The 16,725-nt window shown below is 46.8% G+C and overlaps 1 protein-coding gene across 2 annotated transcripts in view; it reads right to left on the reverse strand.

Annotated features, from left to right (window-relative positions):
* SLC2A11 (solute carrier family 2 member 11) overlaps positions 1-16,725 on the reverse strand; it is a 539,079-nt gene that overhangs the window by 18,659 nt on the left and 503,695 nt on the right. For both annotated transcript variants that reach the window (XM_069619918.1, XM_069619919.1), the window contains exons 10-11: positions 9,289-9,364; positions 5,823-5,950 (exon numbers count right to left, since the gene is read on the reverse strand). In XM_069619918.1, coding sequence (XP_069476019.1) covers positions 5,823-5,950; positions 9,289-9,364 — 204 coding nt within the window. The remainder of the gene's footprint in view (positions 1-5,822; positions 5,951-9,288; positions 9,365-16,725) is intronic.

Genomic DNA, 16,725 nt, shown 5'->3' on the forward strand with positions numbered 1-16,725 from the left:
GAACCCAGGTAAGCGTGCGATTAATTCGTTATTTTCGGAGTTATAATATAAACGCTTACTAATGCTGTTTCGTTCTCTTCTTCTCAGGGTGCAGTGTTTTTTCAGAGATCGGGAACGTCGCCGAGATCCTGAGTTCTCTGGACCAAAGAGTAGTGGATGGCAAGCCGGATCTCTCACAGGTAAGTGTTATACTAATGGTGTTCTTGTTCTTTCAGGTATGCGGCTCCGGAATGCAGACGAAGATCCGAGCTGAACGCGGTGAGCGTCACGCTGCAGAGCGCAGAGTAACGTGAAGCGTGTTTCTCTTCCTGGGTGTGGCTTAAATAGCCCCCAGGTATCCCAGGCACACCTAAAACACTAGACTGCATAGCCCGGTTCATTGAACTGAGCAGATCCAAGCCCCGCCCACTTGCCGCGTGACTTTCACTTGCTGCTTCAGGATTCCGCCTTCCTACTACGTGGTAAGGATTAGAAGCTCTCAGGGTTTCCTTCCTTGTTGACATTCCTCGCGTTGCTTAGGAGTCTAACCCAGACAGTTCCTCTTTATCGGCTACAGGTTCTCTCTCGCTTCCTCTCATCGAACGGCCGGAGCCAAGCTCCAGACAGCACCATTGTGGGACCACGCCTACTGTAATTGTTGGTGGGTTACTTCCTGATACCTTTCTGCAGTATTACTGGGCACATAGTTTTCTCCTCTGTTTCTGCTTGTTAACTACTCCCTATCTCCCTCCAGCCTCTCTACACTTCCCCAAGCACTCTTCCTGTGCCCAGACTGCCACACTTGGCAAAGGCAGCCTCATCCGGCTTAGGTTAAGAAAACAATATACAGAAAGGAGATTGTTCACTGCAGGTAAACCGCCTTATAGAAGCCCAGCGCTAACATGCTTTTTCCAAATCTCCTCAGTCTAAACCAGGACAAGAATAAAGATCCAGCTATCGCTACAGGACAAGACCACAACGGATCAGCACGCCATCGCTCCTGATCCCTTGGAGACAACGCACCCCAGCAGCTCTCCACAGGGGTTCCCCCATGAGGGTTTCTCTGGGGGCCGCTCAGTGATCAAGCCTTTGAGCAGGGTCGCGGAGGGGAACCCAGGAGGATCCTTAAGGTCAGCAAGTTCCGGCAAGGGTCTCCATTCTCGAACAGGTAGGTGGTCTTCTGTGTCATCCCTGCTCTTACATGGTACAAAAGGCATTCGTAGTATAACAGTATGTCAATGTAGAGCATGACTCTGATGATGACTGGTTGGGAAAGTTGAACATGATGCAAGTGAAGCTCTTGATATTGGGACCTCCCATCGTCAAGTGGTAATAGCTAGGGTGGGATGGCATTGCAGTTATTCTAAGTGACCACAAGGGATGTCCCAACAGGACACAGGATGGGCAAAGTATGGGGTCATCCCTCCAGTTCATTTTACCTGGTCCCCAAGATGATGACTTCATGGTAGCTCTGCAGAGTCCTAAGCAAGCTCCCATATTAAGCTCTCAGCCGGATTCCTCCCCAGTCTCCTATTTAACATTTATTGACAAATAGGGCATTTGTCAATGGTACAGCTATCAGAAAAAAAACATTGCACACAGTATTTATTTATTTATTTATTTATTCGCATTTGTTAAGCGCACAGAATCAGCCCTGAGGCATCGTGGCGCTGGTTACAGAATAGCGCTGGTTACAGGGAAAGCGCGTCTTAGTTACAGCATACAGAGGCATACATGCATACAGTTTGGGCAGTAGCAATAGTTAGCAGTGTGTGCCTGAATGGCAGTAGGTAGAGGAATTTTAGTTAAAGAGAGAGGTTTTGAGTTTTTTTCTAAACGCTGTGAGGGAGCCTTCTGCTCTTAGAGCGTGGGGGAGATTATTCCAAAGTTTTGGTGCTATGTAGGGGAAACCCAGCCCCCCGGCTGTAATCTTGTGGATGCGTGGTACAGTGAGTTGGTTAGTGTAGCAGAGTCTGGTAGGTCTGGATGAGGTCTGTCTGAGAATGGTGTCTGAGAGATATGATGGTGCAGTGTGGTGGATACATTTGTGGGTAGTAGTCAGTACCTTGAAGGTGATGCGTTCTTTGACAGGGAGCCAGTGAACTGATTGCCTTGCCAGTGAGATGTGGTCCCTTTTGGAGATGTTTAGTGCTGCTCTTAGAGCGTTATTTTGGGTGACCTGGAGTTTGTTTAGGTTTTTTTCAGAGGTGCCGGCTAGAAGTGCATTGCAATAGTCAAGTTTAGCGCCTATGGTAGCTCTTGCTATTGAAAGGCAGTTTTCTTTGGAAAGGAATGGTTTAATGGCGTTGATGAGTTTAGTGCTTAGTGCAGATGCGGAGACAATGGCACTAACTTGTTTGTCCATGGACAGGGTTGCATCAATGTAGACCCCTAGCGTTTTCACAGAGGATAGGACTGGGATAGTGCAGTTGTCGATGTTGAAATTGGCATAGCAGCTGTCTAGCCTGGCCAGTGTGGATTTTTGGCCGAGGATAAGGATTTCAGTCTTATCCCCGTTAAGACATAGGCCGTTAGTGGCCATCCAGGCTTGAATGGTGGCATATATGAGTTTTAGAGCTAGGGCGTCTTTGTGGTATGAGCCTGATAGAGGGAGGAGCACTTGGGTGTCGTCGGCGTAGTTGGTGTAGGCAATCCCAAGTGCATCAAGTTTCTCGAATAGGGGCTTAGTGAATAGATTGTAAAGCGTAGGTGCTGTACAGGAGCCTTGAGGGACACCGCAGTGTATTATGGATGGTGTTGCGCTCGAAATGTTTGAAAAGACTTTCATGGCCCTCCCTTCAAGAAATGAGGTTATCCAGGAGGTGGCTTGGTCAGAGAAATGTGCGGAGTGGGAGAGGTGTGAGGTGAGGGTCTTGTGGTCCACTAGGTCGAATGCCGCAGAGAGGTCGAGGAGAAGTAAAAGGGCGGGTTTACCTTTGTCCAATATCTTGGTTATTTGGTTTTTTAGGTCCAGCAAAGCAGTCTCTGTTCCATGACCTTTGCGGAAGCCTGACTGTCTGGTGCCTAGGATGGAGTTAGATTCGAGGTATAGTTGGATTTGGCTGTGTGCCACTTTATCTAGAATCTTGAGAAGGAAGGGGACAGTTGTTATAGGTCTGTAATTGTTAGGCATCGTGGGGTCGAGAGTGGGCTTTTTTAGAAGTGGGCGCACCCAGGCTTCTTTAAGACTGTCTGGGACAGAGCAGGACTTGAATGAGGCATTAATGAATGCGGTAATGATTGGGGCAAGTGGTTCAGCGCAGTCCTTGATTAATTTAGGGGGGCATGTATCGGCTTTGCAAGTCGATGGTTTCTGATGTTTCAGTATGTCCAGGACTTCTAGTTCTGAAACTTCTTTAAAGGCAAATTTGGGAATGTTAGTGGTTTTGCTATGGGATTGGGAATCTAAGTGTCGACTCTGTTTTGGCAAGGTATTGTAGTGGTTGCGGATTTTGTTTTGTAAGAGGTCTATTTTGTTGAGCATGGCGGCTTGGATACTGTTGCACCAGCCTTCATCCTTGATGATCTCGTCAGAGGAAGTGGGAGGCACTGTGAGCTCTTTAAAGATAGAGAAGAGTTCTCTTGAGTGGCACTTTGAGTCTAGTATTCGACGGTTGTATGATTCAGATTTGGCATTGAAGATGGCGGTTTTGTATTTTTTTGCAGTGACTTTGAATAAGTCTTTGGTGATGTCGCATGGGTTGGCCTGCCAGTTTTTAAGTGCTTGGCGCTTTTTGTCACGCAGAGCTTGGAGGTCCTCTGTGAACCATGCGTTTGAGTGGAAGGATTTTTTTTCTTTTTTCTCTTCTAGAGGAGCGATGGAGTTTATAGCATTGGTGAGCGTATCCTTGAGTATGTCTGCTAGGATGTTAGGATCTTGAGGGAAAGGAGGGGCGAGGCATGGGGTGTTGAGAAGGGGGAGTAGATTGTCTGCAGTTAACTTTTTGGAGCTTCTGGCTAGGGTGGCGGATTTATGTACTGGTGTTTTTCTGGTAGGTAACGTAGGGATAGAGAATTGTATGCAGCTGTGATCTGTCCAAGGGAGGAATGTGTTGGATGTGATAGAGGAGTTACAGTTATGGTCGGCCAGCCAGTCAAGAGTTCTGCCTTTGGAGTGGGTGGGTGACAGGATTTTTTGTGTGAAGTCTAGGTTGGAGAGGTCCTTGAGGAAGGAGGTTGCTGTTTTGTCCTTTGGGTCATTATAGCCTAGGTTAAGATCACCTAGGAGTAAGGTTTTGGTGGATTTTTTTAGGTTTTCGCTGAGAATATGCGTGATTTGCCCTTGAAAATCGGTTGGGAGTCCTGGAGGCCGGTAGATGACGTGAATGTTAATGGTGTTGTTGTGAGAGAGGGATAGTTTGGCCGATAGTATGTCTGCATTCCCTTCCCATGTGTGGGGTGTGGGCCTGATATGGTGGATGTCTTTATAGATTATGGCCACCCCTCCCCCTGATTTTGTAGGTCTGTCTTGTCTAAGGATGGAGTAGCCTACTGGTACAGCTAGGGTAATGGCGGGGCCTGAGGCTTCATGCAGCCAAGTCTCTGTGATGGCTAGCAGATCTAGGTCGAAGCTGGAGATGAGCTCGTTGATTTCTAAGGCATGGGCAGTGAGCGATCGAGTGTTAAGTAATGCGCATTTGAGTGTAGGTGCTACCTGACTTCTGTTGGGAGGCCGCTGTTTCGTTTGTTTTTTCAGCTTGAAGTTGGGTGGGGTGGATGGTATAGTGGTGGGTGTGAGGTTGGAACACGGTGTGGGGATGTGGGGAATCCTACCCACAAAGTTGTGAGAGACAGATGTGCGAGAACCTAATCTATAGTTTCTGAGTGATGCTGGGATGTGTTGCGATGAGAAGGACCTAGGTAGTGTGCGTGTCCTCAGTCTGCACAGTCTGGTGCAGCTATTAGGTGTAGAGGTGTGAGGATGCGCGGTGTTGGGGCTGGGGTGAGGTGTCGAATTTGTGTTGGACTGCATCATGATGCTGGGGCTAGGTAGGCACGAGTGTAGATAGTGTCGTTCATATATTGCATTGGCGAGGAGTGCGCCTATGAGTAGTAGTGTGCTAATCTGGTGGTGCAGCCCTGGTAGCATGCTGGAATACTCTGTAGTGCACGTGGAGGGAGGCGAGACTGAGCAGCGATGGTTCTAGTAGTGCAAGGCGCTAGTTGCCTAGAGGATGTCAGAATATAGTGGTCTCTGGGCGAAATGTAGTTTTCATTGATTTTTGTTTCCCATCAAATGGAGCACACTTGTCGAGAAGGGTGAGCCTGATCACTTATCAGTCATATCACTGAGAAATCAGGCGAGGAAAACATTAAAACATTTGCAAATGATAAGGTGCAGCGAAAGACATCGAGTGAAGCCAAAAACGAAACAAGGAAATTACAGAAAAAAGGTGGTGTGTGTGTTAGAGATATGAGCAGACTCGGTCACTGCACTACATTATGGAACTTTGGAGCGGGTTGGTAAACTTTAAATGATACTTTGTTTGTACTATTTAACACTATCTCTCTATCGGTGATCTTTTTCTTTCTAGAAGGCTAGAAATTAAGTTTAAAACACTGATCATTTATTGATGTAAATTGGTTACTAATTTGGTTTAACATTTTGTTCGTTATTTGGAAAATACATTTCTCTCTGTTAGAAGAGGTTCCAAAATCTACATAAATAACCAGATATATTCAATATATTTTGATGTGGATCCCATTATGGGAAAGTAAGGTTTATAATAACAGGGTTGGCTACAGAAACATTAAGGGAATGGTGTATAGGCACACACTTTGAGAAGTAGGTACAGAGAGCAGAACAGCAGATAAATGATGCTAAGAAACCTCTGAGAACTCACCACAATAAATGGAAAGGCCAGTCCCACTATAAAGAGCATGAGCCAGATGAGAGAGCCACAGATCATGTAAGCGGCAGGGCGGGCCATCTGGTCGAAGATCTCTGTGGGCATAATCCCTGTCACACCAGCTGCAAAGGAAATTCACAAAGACGATGTTCAGTACCTGCATCATCCACCAGGCTCGCTATTGAGAAAAAGCTGGGCGCCTCCATTTGTGTAATTGCACTGCCCAGCCCATGAAGGATATACCATTTAATCTGTTTCAGCCACGTCTTTTAGACGTAGGCAAAGGATGAACGATGGAGATGGACCCAGGCTGCCCCTTGCCACTATAAAAACATACATGTATTTATTTATTTATTTTGGCATTTGTATAGCGCACTAAGCCCGTAGGCATCAAGGCGCTTGTTACATAGAACAAAGACGTTGACAATTGTGCAGTACATAGAATAAAGAAAGCGGGCAAACCACAGTATATACAATAATAGGTTGGATCAGATTTTAGTTACTTTACTTGGATTAGATATATTCCTGCTCATTGCTCACACAGATTATTGGCCTTGGGAGAACTGCAAGGTCTTGAGGTCTTTGGGGAATAGCCGGAATGAAGGTTTGGCTCTTAATGATACTGGTAATGCATTCCACTGTATCGCTGCTACAACTGGGAAGCTGGAGCCACTGGCTCTTTGTAACCTGAATCTTGGTATCGAAAGGAAATGGGCATGAGCGGACCGTGTCGGTCTAGTGGAGTGTGGTTTAGAGAATGTTCGTGTGAGGTGTCTAGTCGCAGTATCAGCAAGGCATTTATGTGTTACGGACAAGGTTTTGAATAGCATGCACTCTCGCATTGGCAGCCAGTGTAGATTTCTTCTGGCTGGCGAGATGTGGTCTTTCTTCTGGATGTTTAGGGCCGCTCTAAAAGCATTATTCTGAATAATCTGAAGCTTTTGATATTAGATGTGGTGGTTCCTGCAAAAAGAGTATTGCAGTAGTCTAGTCTTGAGTCAGTGCTCTTGCTAGTGTGAAACAGCCCTTTGTAGAGAGGAATGGTCTGCTAGCGGTAATTCCCTTTATGGTATATGCTGCTGCTGAGGCAATGGCATTTACCTGTCTAGTTAGGGAAAGAGGGGCGTCTAAGACACCCCCCAAGGTTTTTACTTCTTTGGTGACTGAAATGGTGTTGCCATCAAGGATGGAGCTGTAGTATGCTTTGTCTAGTTTATTAATTAGTGGTTTGGAGCAGACCAAGAGCAGCTCAGTTTTGTCATCATTTAAGCAAAGTGATTGCATGACCATCCAGGCCTGAATGTTTTGGTAGATCTTGCCTAGGGTGTTGGAATCTAGATTGTTTTTTTTTAATTTTTTTATTTACTTGTTTATAATCAAAGGTCAGTTTGATTTTTACAAGAAGTTGTTTCACATAGAAGGCACAGAATTAAAAAGTAGGGAAGAGGTAAAAATAACAAAACCAAAAGTGGGGAGCAGATGATATTTGCAGTAGAGAAAAGCGAAAAATCATTGTTTGTCACAACACAGAAAAGTCGCACTACATTAGGTCATACTAGCTTAATTTGCAGTTTCTGTTGATAATCTAAGTGCAGCTTCCAGAATCTTTACTGCCGCCGCTGACCATTTTGTTTTTTCACCTGAAACCAGGCGGCACCACCATGTCTAGATTGTAAGAGCCTGATATAGGAATGAGGGTTTGGGTATCGTCTGTGTAGTTTGTGTAGGAGACACCCAATGAATCTACGCCGGTCAAAGAGTGGTTTTGTGAATATATCATACAGAGTTGGGGAGACGCAGAAGCCTTAAGGGCTCCGCAGGAGACAGGGACTGGGAGGGCTGAAGCAGTGGATGAGAACACTCTTATTGTTCTGTTAGATAGAAAGGATGCAATCCATGCTGTAGCTTTCAGTGAGAAATGGTCTGCTGAAGAAAGATGTTGGCATAGGATATTATGACCTACCAGATCAAGTGCCGCTCACAAGTCCAGTAGGAGGAGGAGGGCGAGTTTACCTTTGTCTTTAAATTCGTTTATTTCTATTTTTAAGTCTATACGAGCTGATTCCGTGCTGTGGCCCAGGCGGACCCCGGACTGACATAGTCCAAGGAGGTTACTGGATTTTAAGTGTTTCTGGATTTGTAGATAGGTGGCTCAGTCCAGGATTTTAAGTAGGAATGGTACAGTCGTGATTAGGTGGTAGTTGGTAGGTATGTCAGTGTCTAAGGTAGGTTTCATTAGGAGTGGCAGTACCCATGCATCTTTAAGATTGGCAGGCATGGTGCTGGAGGCGATGGAATCTTTTATCAGGGAGGAAATTAAGGGTGCCAGTTTGTGAGCGCAGTCTTTATGACTTTGGCTCGGCAAATGTCTCCTTAGCATTTGGTTGGTTTTAGACCTTGTATAAGTTTGATTATTTCCAGTTCCGAGACTGGATTTAACTCAAACTGTTGGACCTGTGAGGTGCCTGGAACACGTCTTGGTTAACTTGTGACAAGAAGAGCTTTAGAAGGGGCAAGCTTGTTCTCTTTCTCTAGTATTCTATTCTGGAGACCAGAAATGTTCGTAAGCAAGGCATTTTGTATGTTAGCACACCATACAGTGTCTTTGGAGCAGTTGGTGGGATGTGGGGGGTGGGGATTAAAGTTTCTGTAGTTTGGCAAAGAGATTGTGAGTTTGATTTAGCAATTATTTCTGTGAAGGTAGAACTATTGGCTAAACGTATGGCCTGTTTGTAGGCCTTAGCCATCGAGGGAAACTCTACCTTCCTTGAAATAATTGAATGCTCCCTTTTTTTTTATTTACCTGTTATTATTTACATTAACAAGTTCATAAGGGAATACAATACATTATATGGTAGCGTACATGCAACGCACTAGTCCCCTTTCCTTGCCTGCTATGTTCTCCCTTCCTATATAAGAAAGGACATGGTTTACAATACATTCAGAATGAAACGTGACCATATCTTTGCAAATGAGTTCAGCATGTTCCTTCTTTCCAAGAGTACCTTCTCAATCAGTGATATTCTGCGCATTTCCTGCACCCATTCAGACATTGTTGACAGATCTGTTGTTTTCAACCCCTCCCCCAATATCAATATTTTTCAGTATCACTGATGTTCTAACTGACCAACATTTTTGTCTGAATGATAAGTCTTCTGTTTGTGAGCCCCCGGCCCAGAACCAGTGTTTCAAAGGTATATTTCAAGTATTGCTTTTTAACACTGAATTGAATGCTCAGTTGAGTTTTCACAAATTTCTCCAGCAGATGCATTTACGGGCAGAGCTATCTCATAAGCCTATGTACGTAGAAAAGTCTCAAAACGCCACGTTAGCCAATTACAGCTAGATACTGAAAGGAGTCAAAAACTGCCAGGCCCATGTCAGTGCTATTTTAAGTATGGCAAAGGCATTAAAATCTCGTTTCTAGATTCCTTTCCTACCTAATGCCAAATGCACTTACCTGGCCCGATTCCAAAGCTGAGGATATAGGCAAAGATGCATGCCATGCTTAGGTATGGCATCCAGCTAACACGCTCCTAAGGGCCACAGGGAGGGCAGGACAAACACAGAGAAGGAGAGATAGGTGTTTTAATGTTGGTTTCAGATTTTTGCAATTTCATTTTTGTCTTTATAAAATACAGCATTGATAAACGCAAAAGAAAGAGAATGGCAGTTTCACTGTATACACACAACTCTGACAGTCTCAGGATCTGCATAGTGTTCACATAAAAAGGAAAAGCCACTTACCTGTACCGGTAGTTGTCCAGTGACTGTGCAGCCAGATTCATTCCTCTGCACCAACGTTTTCATACCTCAAAGTTCTGCAGCCTTCCATTTTGTCATTGGCGCGGAATGCCATAGCTTCAGACAGGAATCGCACAAAAATGTCGACCTGGGAATTGCGACTCCCGAAATTGGGACTTTTTTTTAACCCCCCTTACAGCACATATATACGTGGGGGGTGTTTAGAGTATAATATTAATATGTGGGGGAGGCTGCAGGGGTCTCCCCCGCATATATATGTGGTGTCAAGGGTTATAAATAAAAAGTCTGCATTTTCAGCCGTTGCAATAATCACATAGATCCCTTCAGACATAATGCAGAGTCTAATTTAGCATTTATATAGCGCTACGAACCCTGAGGCATCTCAGCGCTGCTTATTATTAGCCACGGTGTGTGGTGCTCATTTATCGAGCTTCAAAGGATGAAAGGCTAAGTTTGGCCCTGCCGGGTTTTGAACCTGCGCCAGCAGGCTCTGCACAAATGTCAAAGCAAGCTCTACTTGCTGTGCTAATGCCAAAATGGACGTTACATGCTGACAACGAGCTATCATTAAATACAGAAAGAGAGCCAGGGCAGGGCTGAGCAAGGATATTTGCAGGGGTCAGAGGCTGCTGATAGAAAGACGACACTACCAGCCACTTGAATTAGGTGGAAGTCTCCCGAGGAGAATGGGTTTTTGAGTAGTTTGGAGGCTAGAGGATGCAGTGGTGGTCGCCATGAGCTTCTCATGAAACTTCCCTAACTTTGCAAAGATCCTTCCCCCTCCTCAACTTGACGACCCTGGACTTCATTCACTAAAGTGCCGTAGTCATAGTTCGGGAGCTAAAGGCAATGAGAGTGCCCTTCACCAGAGGACATCTTGGTGCTGAAATATGTCACCTCAACAAAATCATAATGGTTTAGTGAATTCCCTGGTGGTATTGAACAAGTGAACTTAACAGAGCAGTGTGAGAAACCTGAGGGTATTGAAGGATCACAGGTGTATAAAAGGCAAAGCTATGAGGGAGTGAAAGAGAGTGACCTGGGAAACTTGGGCAGAAATCAGCATAAAACCCAGGGAATCCAGTGGCAACCGTGGTGGGACCTGAGGACGAGATGGGATGCTGGTCGACATCCCCAAACCAAGGGAATCCTCCTGTCTTCAGAGCAAAGTCCATGTGAAGTGGGAGAAACAGAAGCTGCAATGAGGCACAAACACCAGGAACGTGCTGAGGGAGTGAATACTTCAATTACACATGGAACTATGAAATTAAATGAATGAATGATATGCAAGTGGTGTGGAAAGCAGTAAATCTGATCATATTTAATAAGAAGAGAATGAAAGCAGCAAATATGCTAATATTGATTCACAAACTGAAGGAAAACAGTAAACCTGCTTATATTGAATACCAAACTGAAGGAAAACTGTAAACCTGCTTATACTTGCTGCAGAGGCTGCTGAAGTGACTTCCTACATGCCCCCTGGAATCCCACTGCCACTAGCACGCTTATTCTGGCTATCAGGGACTGGCACGCTTTTGCCAGCTGCCTCATTCAAAGGCCACAACCAGGGCCTAAAGCTCTATCCCTCCTGTCTCCTCTCTGCACCTGAGTGCGAGGATGCTCCACATGACAAGTTCTACTGCACGCCTGGAGGTTGTGCTGGTCCGCTGCCTACTCCTGCATGAGGTAGCAGAATCTTTGAGAATGAGAAAAGGCTAAATCCTCTCTGCACCTCTCTAAATTTCGATTGAAAAAAAAAAGAATAACTTTTTATTCTGCTCTGAAAAATGTAAAATATGCACTCTTCTACCGCGCCCCCTGGGATCTCGTTTCTCTGATGCCATAGCTTTCCTACTTTGATTGCAACGTATTGAAAATCCTTATTAGTGTGTACCTCTGGCCTCTTTTGCCGACATCGCTGCATTTTCCAAGATGGCCACCGCCATTGCTTTGCTGCAGTGGCTGCTGAAGTGACTTCCTACATGCCTCCTGGAATCCCATTGGCCACTGGCAAGCTTATTCTGGCCTATCGGGGACTGGCAGGCTTTAGCCGGCACCCTCATTCAAAGGCTCCCTTTCTTTTTTTTTTTTGTTTACATGTACAACAACACAATACCATCATGGAGAGGCAAAGTTAGAGGCAAGACAATCATAAAGAACGCCGACCGTCAACCCTTTTCACACAGTTCTTTCCCATCAGAGCTTTCCCTCTCCTGTACTTCTCATCCCTTCCCACCCTGACCCAGATACAGCCGAGCCAGGCAAGGCTTAAAGGTTAGGGTTGGGTATCTGTCGTCGTACTCGAGAAGCGGTGACCAGATTGTGCGAAAAAGGTGAAGCTTCCCCTCCCCTGCTGCGCTTACTTTCTCCGACACCATCACATATCAGATCTTTCTCCACCATAGAATAAAGTTTGGGCCCTCTCGGGCTTTCCAGCATCAAGCAATGGTGATGCGTGCCGCCAATAGCAGCTGTGTGAGCAGTTTAGAGCGCACCCCCGATTTGGGATAGACCCCCTCCACCGGGCACCCTAGCAACATAGATTGGGACATATCAGCAATGTTCTTCCAGTTATATCTTCAATTACCCCCGCATTAGACTCTCAAAATATCTGGACACAGGGGCAACTCCACCACATATGAAAATATGTCCCTTGTGTCCCGCAGTTCCGCCAACAGGTGGGGGGGGAATGAATGCCTGAAAATGGTGAATCTGGGTCGGGGGATAATACCATCGGAATATCAACTTTAGGGCACATGTTCGTAACGCATCTGGAGGATGAATGGGCCCTGGCCCAGATGTCCAGCCATTCTGTGTCATCCAGCTGAGAGCCCAGGTCCGCTTCCCATTGGGGCATAAAGTCTGGTCTGTGGGGGGTTAATAGGTCCGCTCTCAAAAGTTTATATAGTTCCGAAATGCCCCCTTTGCTCGAGCCCTCCCAAATAATTAGTTCAAGCGGGCTTAAAGTGCGCGTAGCTTTGTGTTTGAGTGTGTAACCCAGTGCCGCAGCTGAAGGTAGGGGAACCTGTCCATCTCCTATAGATGGAATTCGCTCTTGTATTCCTTCTTCTTCTTCTAAATTACTGAATGCATGGGCGGACCCACGCAGGCGCTTCCCCATCCAATAGGATGATGTGCACCTACCCCCACCATTCATACACATTGCCCTCACAATCTCATAACTCCTCCCACCGCCCCGTCTGCCTCACAAAATCCAACAACACACTGCTCCTCCTCCTGCCTCTCACCCCGTCACCTCCCAGCAAAGCCTTCCCACTCAGCTCAGCCACACCCAGCGCAGACATCCGAACTCTCATCAATTCTCTCTCCTCAACATGTCTCTCACACCTAAGCAGAAAATGTCCCACAGTCTCAGGCACCCCACATACTGCACAGTCCCTCGACAAATGTGCAGGGCAGACCCCACCCCCTTACAAATGGGAGAGAGTTTGTAGTCCCCACCGTTTCCAATTCCCAAATGCCCCCGGGGGGTATACCCGGCGTGAAGGAAGGGTTGCCAAACATTGGGGAGAGTGGACCTGTGCCTCTTGGTATTTTCTTCCTTTTTAGTGCTTCATCCCAGACCCCCAGAGTGACCTTTGTTGCAGTAAGCAGGAGTAGCCATTGTTTCCGTAGCGTGTGCGGGATGAATGGTAAGAAGCGGAGATGGAGCGAGCATTGTGATGGCTTTATCGCCATCCATTTTGGAGGTGGCGCTTCAGATGTCCTTGTCATTAGGTTTGTGAGTTGCGCTGCTTCACTATATCTCCATACATCTGGGACCCCCAGACCTCCGAGGCGAGCACCACCCATCATAGATTTCCTTGGTATTCTAGCTAAATCCCAGGACTCTCCGTTTCAAGTGGTCAATTGCTGTGTTAGGGATCACCACTGGGACGGAGGCGCAAAAGTACAGTAGGCGAAGGAGCAGGTTCATTTTTACAGCCGTAGTTTGGCCCAATAAGGATATCTCCTGTTTTGCCCATCTGTCTAAGTCTTTCTCGAGCTGCTGAAAGAGAGGGGGGAAGTTGGCTGCATAGAGATCTGCTGGTGAGGATGTGAGGCGGGCTCCCAAGTATTCAATCGTGCAAGAGTCCCAAGGAATCAGGCATATGGGTTGGAGGAAAGAAATGTCTTGTGGGGTCAATCCCACCCTCAGGGCAAATTAGTTCCCATAGTTTATCTCAAAGTCTGCCACGTTACCGAAGGCCCTGAGTTCCTGGAGGGCCGCTCTAAGGGAAGGTTGGACTTCAGAGATATTGAAAAGCACGTCATCAGCGTAGAGGGAAACTTTGTGTGAGGAGTCTTGGGTCTGTACCCCTCTAATCAAGTTGTTACGTCGAATATGTCGGGCTAATGGTTCCATAACCAGGGTGAACCAGAGGGTGGAGAGGAGTCTGCCCTGTCACGTGCCACACATCAGGGGGATTGGGGTTGAGGGCAACCGGTTGATTTGTAACACAGTGCTTGGGGAGGAGTAATTAGCCATGATCATATTGCTAAAGTGGGGATAAATGTTAAACGCTACTAGTGTCAGGCATAAAAAGGAGCAGTCTATCCTGTCCAAAGGCTTTGGTAGCATCTAACGCCAGTAGGGCCATTTCCCCTTCTCCTGTGTCGTAAATTCAATAAGATTCAGAGCCCTTCTAATATTGTCTTCTGTCTTTCTCCCCATGATAAACGCTGTTTTGTCGGCATAGATTAAGGAAGGGAGCAGGGGGGCTAGACGGTTTGCCAGTACCTTTGAATAGATATTGGTGTTAATATTTAAAAGCAATATCGGCCTGTAGGAGGCAGATTCCGTGGAGTTTTTACCTGGCTTGGGGATCCAGATCGGGTCTGAGGTCTGCATTGTTGGGGTCACCATACCCATTACACCAAACGTTTTAAAAAGAGCTGTTAGGGGGGAGGTCAGTTGGGCACAAAACATTTCGTAGAATTTCAGGGAGAATCCATCTGGGCTTGGGGCTCTGGGTGTTAAAGCCTTAATAACATTCTCCACTTCCTCCTGTGAGATTGGGGCTTCCAGTGGCTCTATGCCTTCTCTGGTTAGGTGCGGTAGGGCTGCCGAGGTTATATATTCTTTCTGTGCTGCGGACGATCTTCCCGGATTCCACATAGTTTCTAAGAAGTATTCTTGTGCCAGTCACAGTTTGTCCTGTTCCCCATAGTGGGTGACTCGATGTTGGTTTTTGAGGCCTACGGTAAAGTTCTGTTTTTTCACCTGCTTCAGCTTTCTGGCTAGGAGGCGGCTGGCTTTATCACCTTTTGCATAATAGCCCGGTTTCACCGCTGTAAGGGAGAACGCTGCCTCTTCGGCGTAAAAGGCTACCAGTGTGTTCCGGGCAATACGGAGGGCAGCATGGACTGAATCTGTTTGTATTTGCTTTCAATCTCCAAGATTTCCTGTTCCAAGCGATCCCTCATCTGCTTCTTTTGCCTATGGAAGGCTGCCGTGTGTGAGATCAGTAGCCCCCTGATAACAGCTTTCATGGCATCCCAGGTGGCTGCCGGGGAGGTTAGTTCTTGAAAGTATTGTTTGATAGCTTTGGCTACCTCATCCCATAAGGCCAAGTCATTCAAAATTGGGTCATATTGATGCCACTGTGGTCTGGGCTCTGGGGCTGGGTTTCAGGCCCTGGTCTGTAAACGCAATGGGGCAGAACTTTTGAGCAATGACCACAGCATTTGTAAAGGACAGAAATTGTGGGGAGGCCAGAATCAAGTCAATTCGGGATGAAGAGCGGTGGGCGTGAGAGAAAAACGTGAAATCCCTAGCTACTGGATGTAGCACAGGAATTGATTGGCTAATTGGGTGAAATGTTGCACAGAAGTTATCTTTGGCTGACAGTGTAATTTGATTGGAAAAATGACAATCTGTGATAACAATCATGTGAGTTTCCTACAAAGTTGTTAACTAATAATCCTGCTCCGTAGCATTAACTGAGGAACAGCTAGTCCTGTGGGACACAACATCTATTTAAGTAATAGAACCCCTCTCAGGTAATGCCCCGGGGCCCATTGGTAAGGACCTGAGTGAAGCGAGGGCCTTACCGAAGGCCCCGGGGCATTACCTGAGACGGTAATGCACCCGACGCGAGGGTTCTATTGCTATTAGTACCCCGGCCCGCAAAAATTGCGTGACCGGGGCACTAAAAGCTTTTTTTTTGTCCTGAAACGCTGCAGCGTTTCGGCACTGCAGCGTTTCAGGAGAAAAAAAAACGACCAAGAAAATGGCCACCGTCATGGAAAGGGAAAACAGAGTCCGTTTTCCCTTTTCATGGCGGGCATCAGAAGCGGACGCGCTGGGAACACAAGTGTTCCCAGCGCTTCCGCTCCCGAAAAAAAAGGATCAAAAATAAGGTAAGTGGGGTTGGGAAGGGGGAGAGAAAAAAAAAAAAACGTACCTGCGTCCCCAGCGGGGGACGAGGGAAGCCTCCAGCCGTGTGGAGGCACGGAGCGGGGATGGCCCCGCTCCGAGTCTCCACAAGGCTGTAGGCTTTCCTCGTCCCCCGCCGGGGACGCAGGAACAAGAAGGAGTGGGGGGGGGAGGAAGGGAGGGGATTTAGAAAAAAATAATTCCTTACCTGAGTCCCCGGCGCAGGGTGAAGGCAGCCTCTCAGCCGCGGGGAGGCTTCGAGCAGGGATGGCTCCGCTTCGAGCCTCCTCATTGGCTGAGGGGCTGCCACGCCCCCCGCCGGGAACAAAGGCCGTGGAATCCCGATGAAGGGATTCCCGGCCGGGTAGGGACCTGGCGAGAGCCAATCAGAATGGCTCTTGCATTCTGATTGTCTCTCGCCGGGTTACTAATTGTACTTATCCTATAACAGTAAAACACATAAAACATCACTCAGAAACATGCTCCCTGATGGCAATAAAAGGCTGTGATTTTTTATTATACATAATACTAATAAGCATAACTGAGTACCCCAGTGTGCCCCATGATCCAGGCCGATTTGTAGGGCGCTTCTTCATCTGTTGAGAAATAGTTGTTAAATTAGCTCTGGCCTTATCTATCGCTTGAAACACCCCAATGTCCAGCCCCCTAGTTTCTTGAACCTCTGTGGCCCCATGCCTCCACTCCAAGCAGAAGTTGCTGCCCCTATTCTGAAGGAATGGGTTTCAGTATTCT

The sequence above is a fragment of the Ambystoma mexicanum genome, chromosome 10 (assembly GCF_040938575.1).
Source record: "Ambystoma mexicanum isolate Mex_15411 chromosome 10, UKY_AmexF1_1, whole genome shotgun sequence".
Lineage (NCBI taxonomy): Eukaryota > Metazoa > Chordata > Amphibia > Caudata > Ambystomatidae > Ambystoma > Ambystoma mexicanum.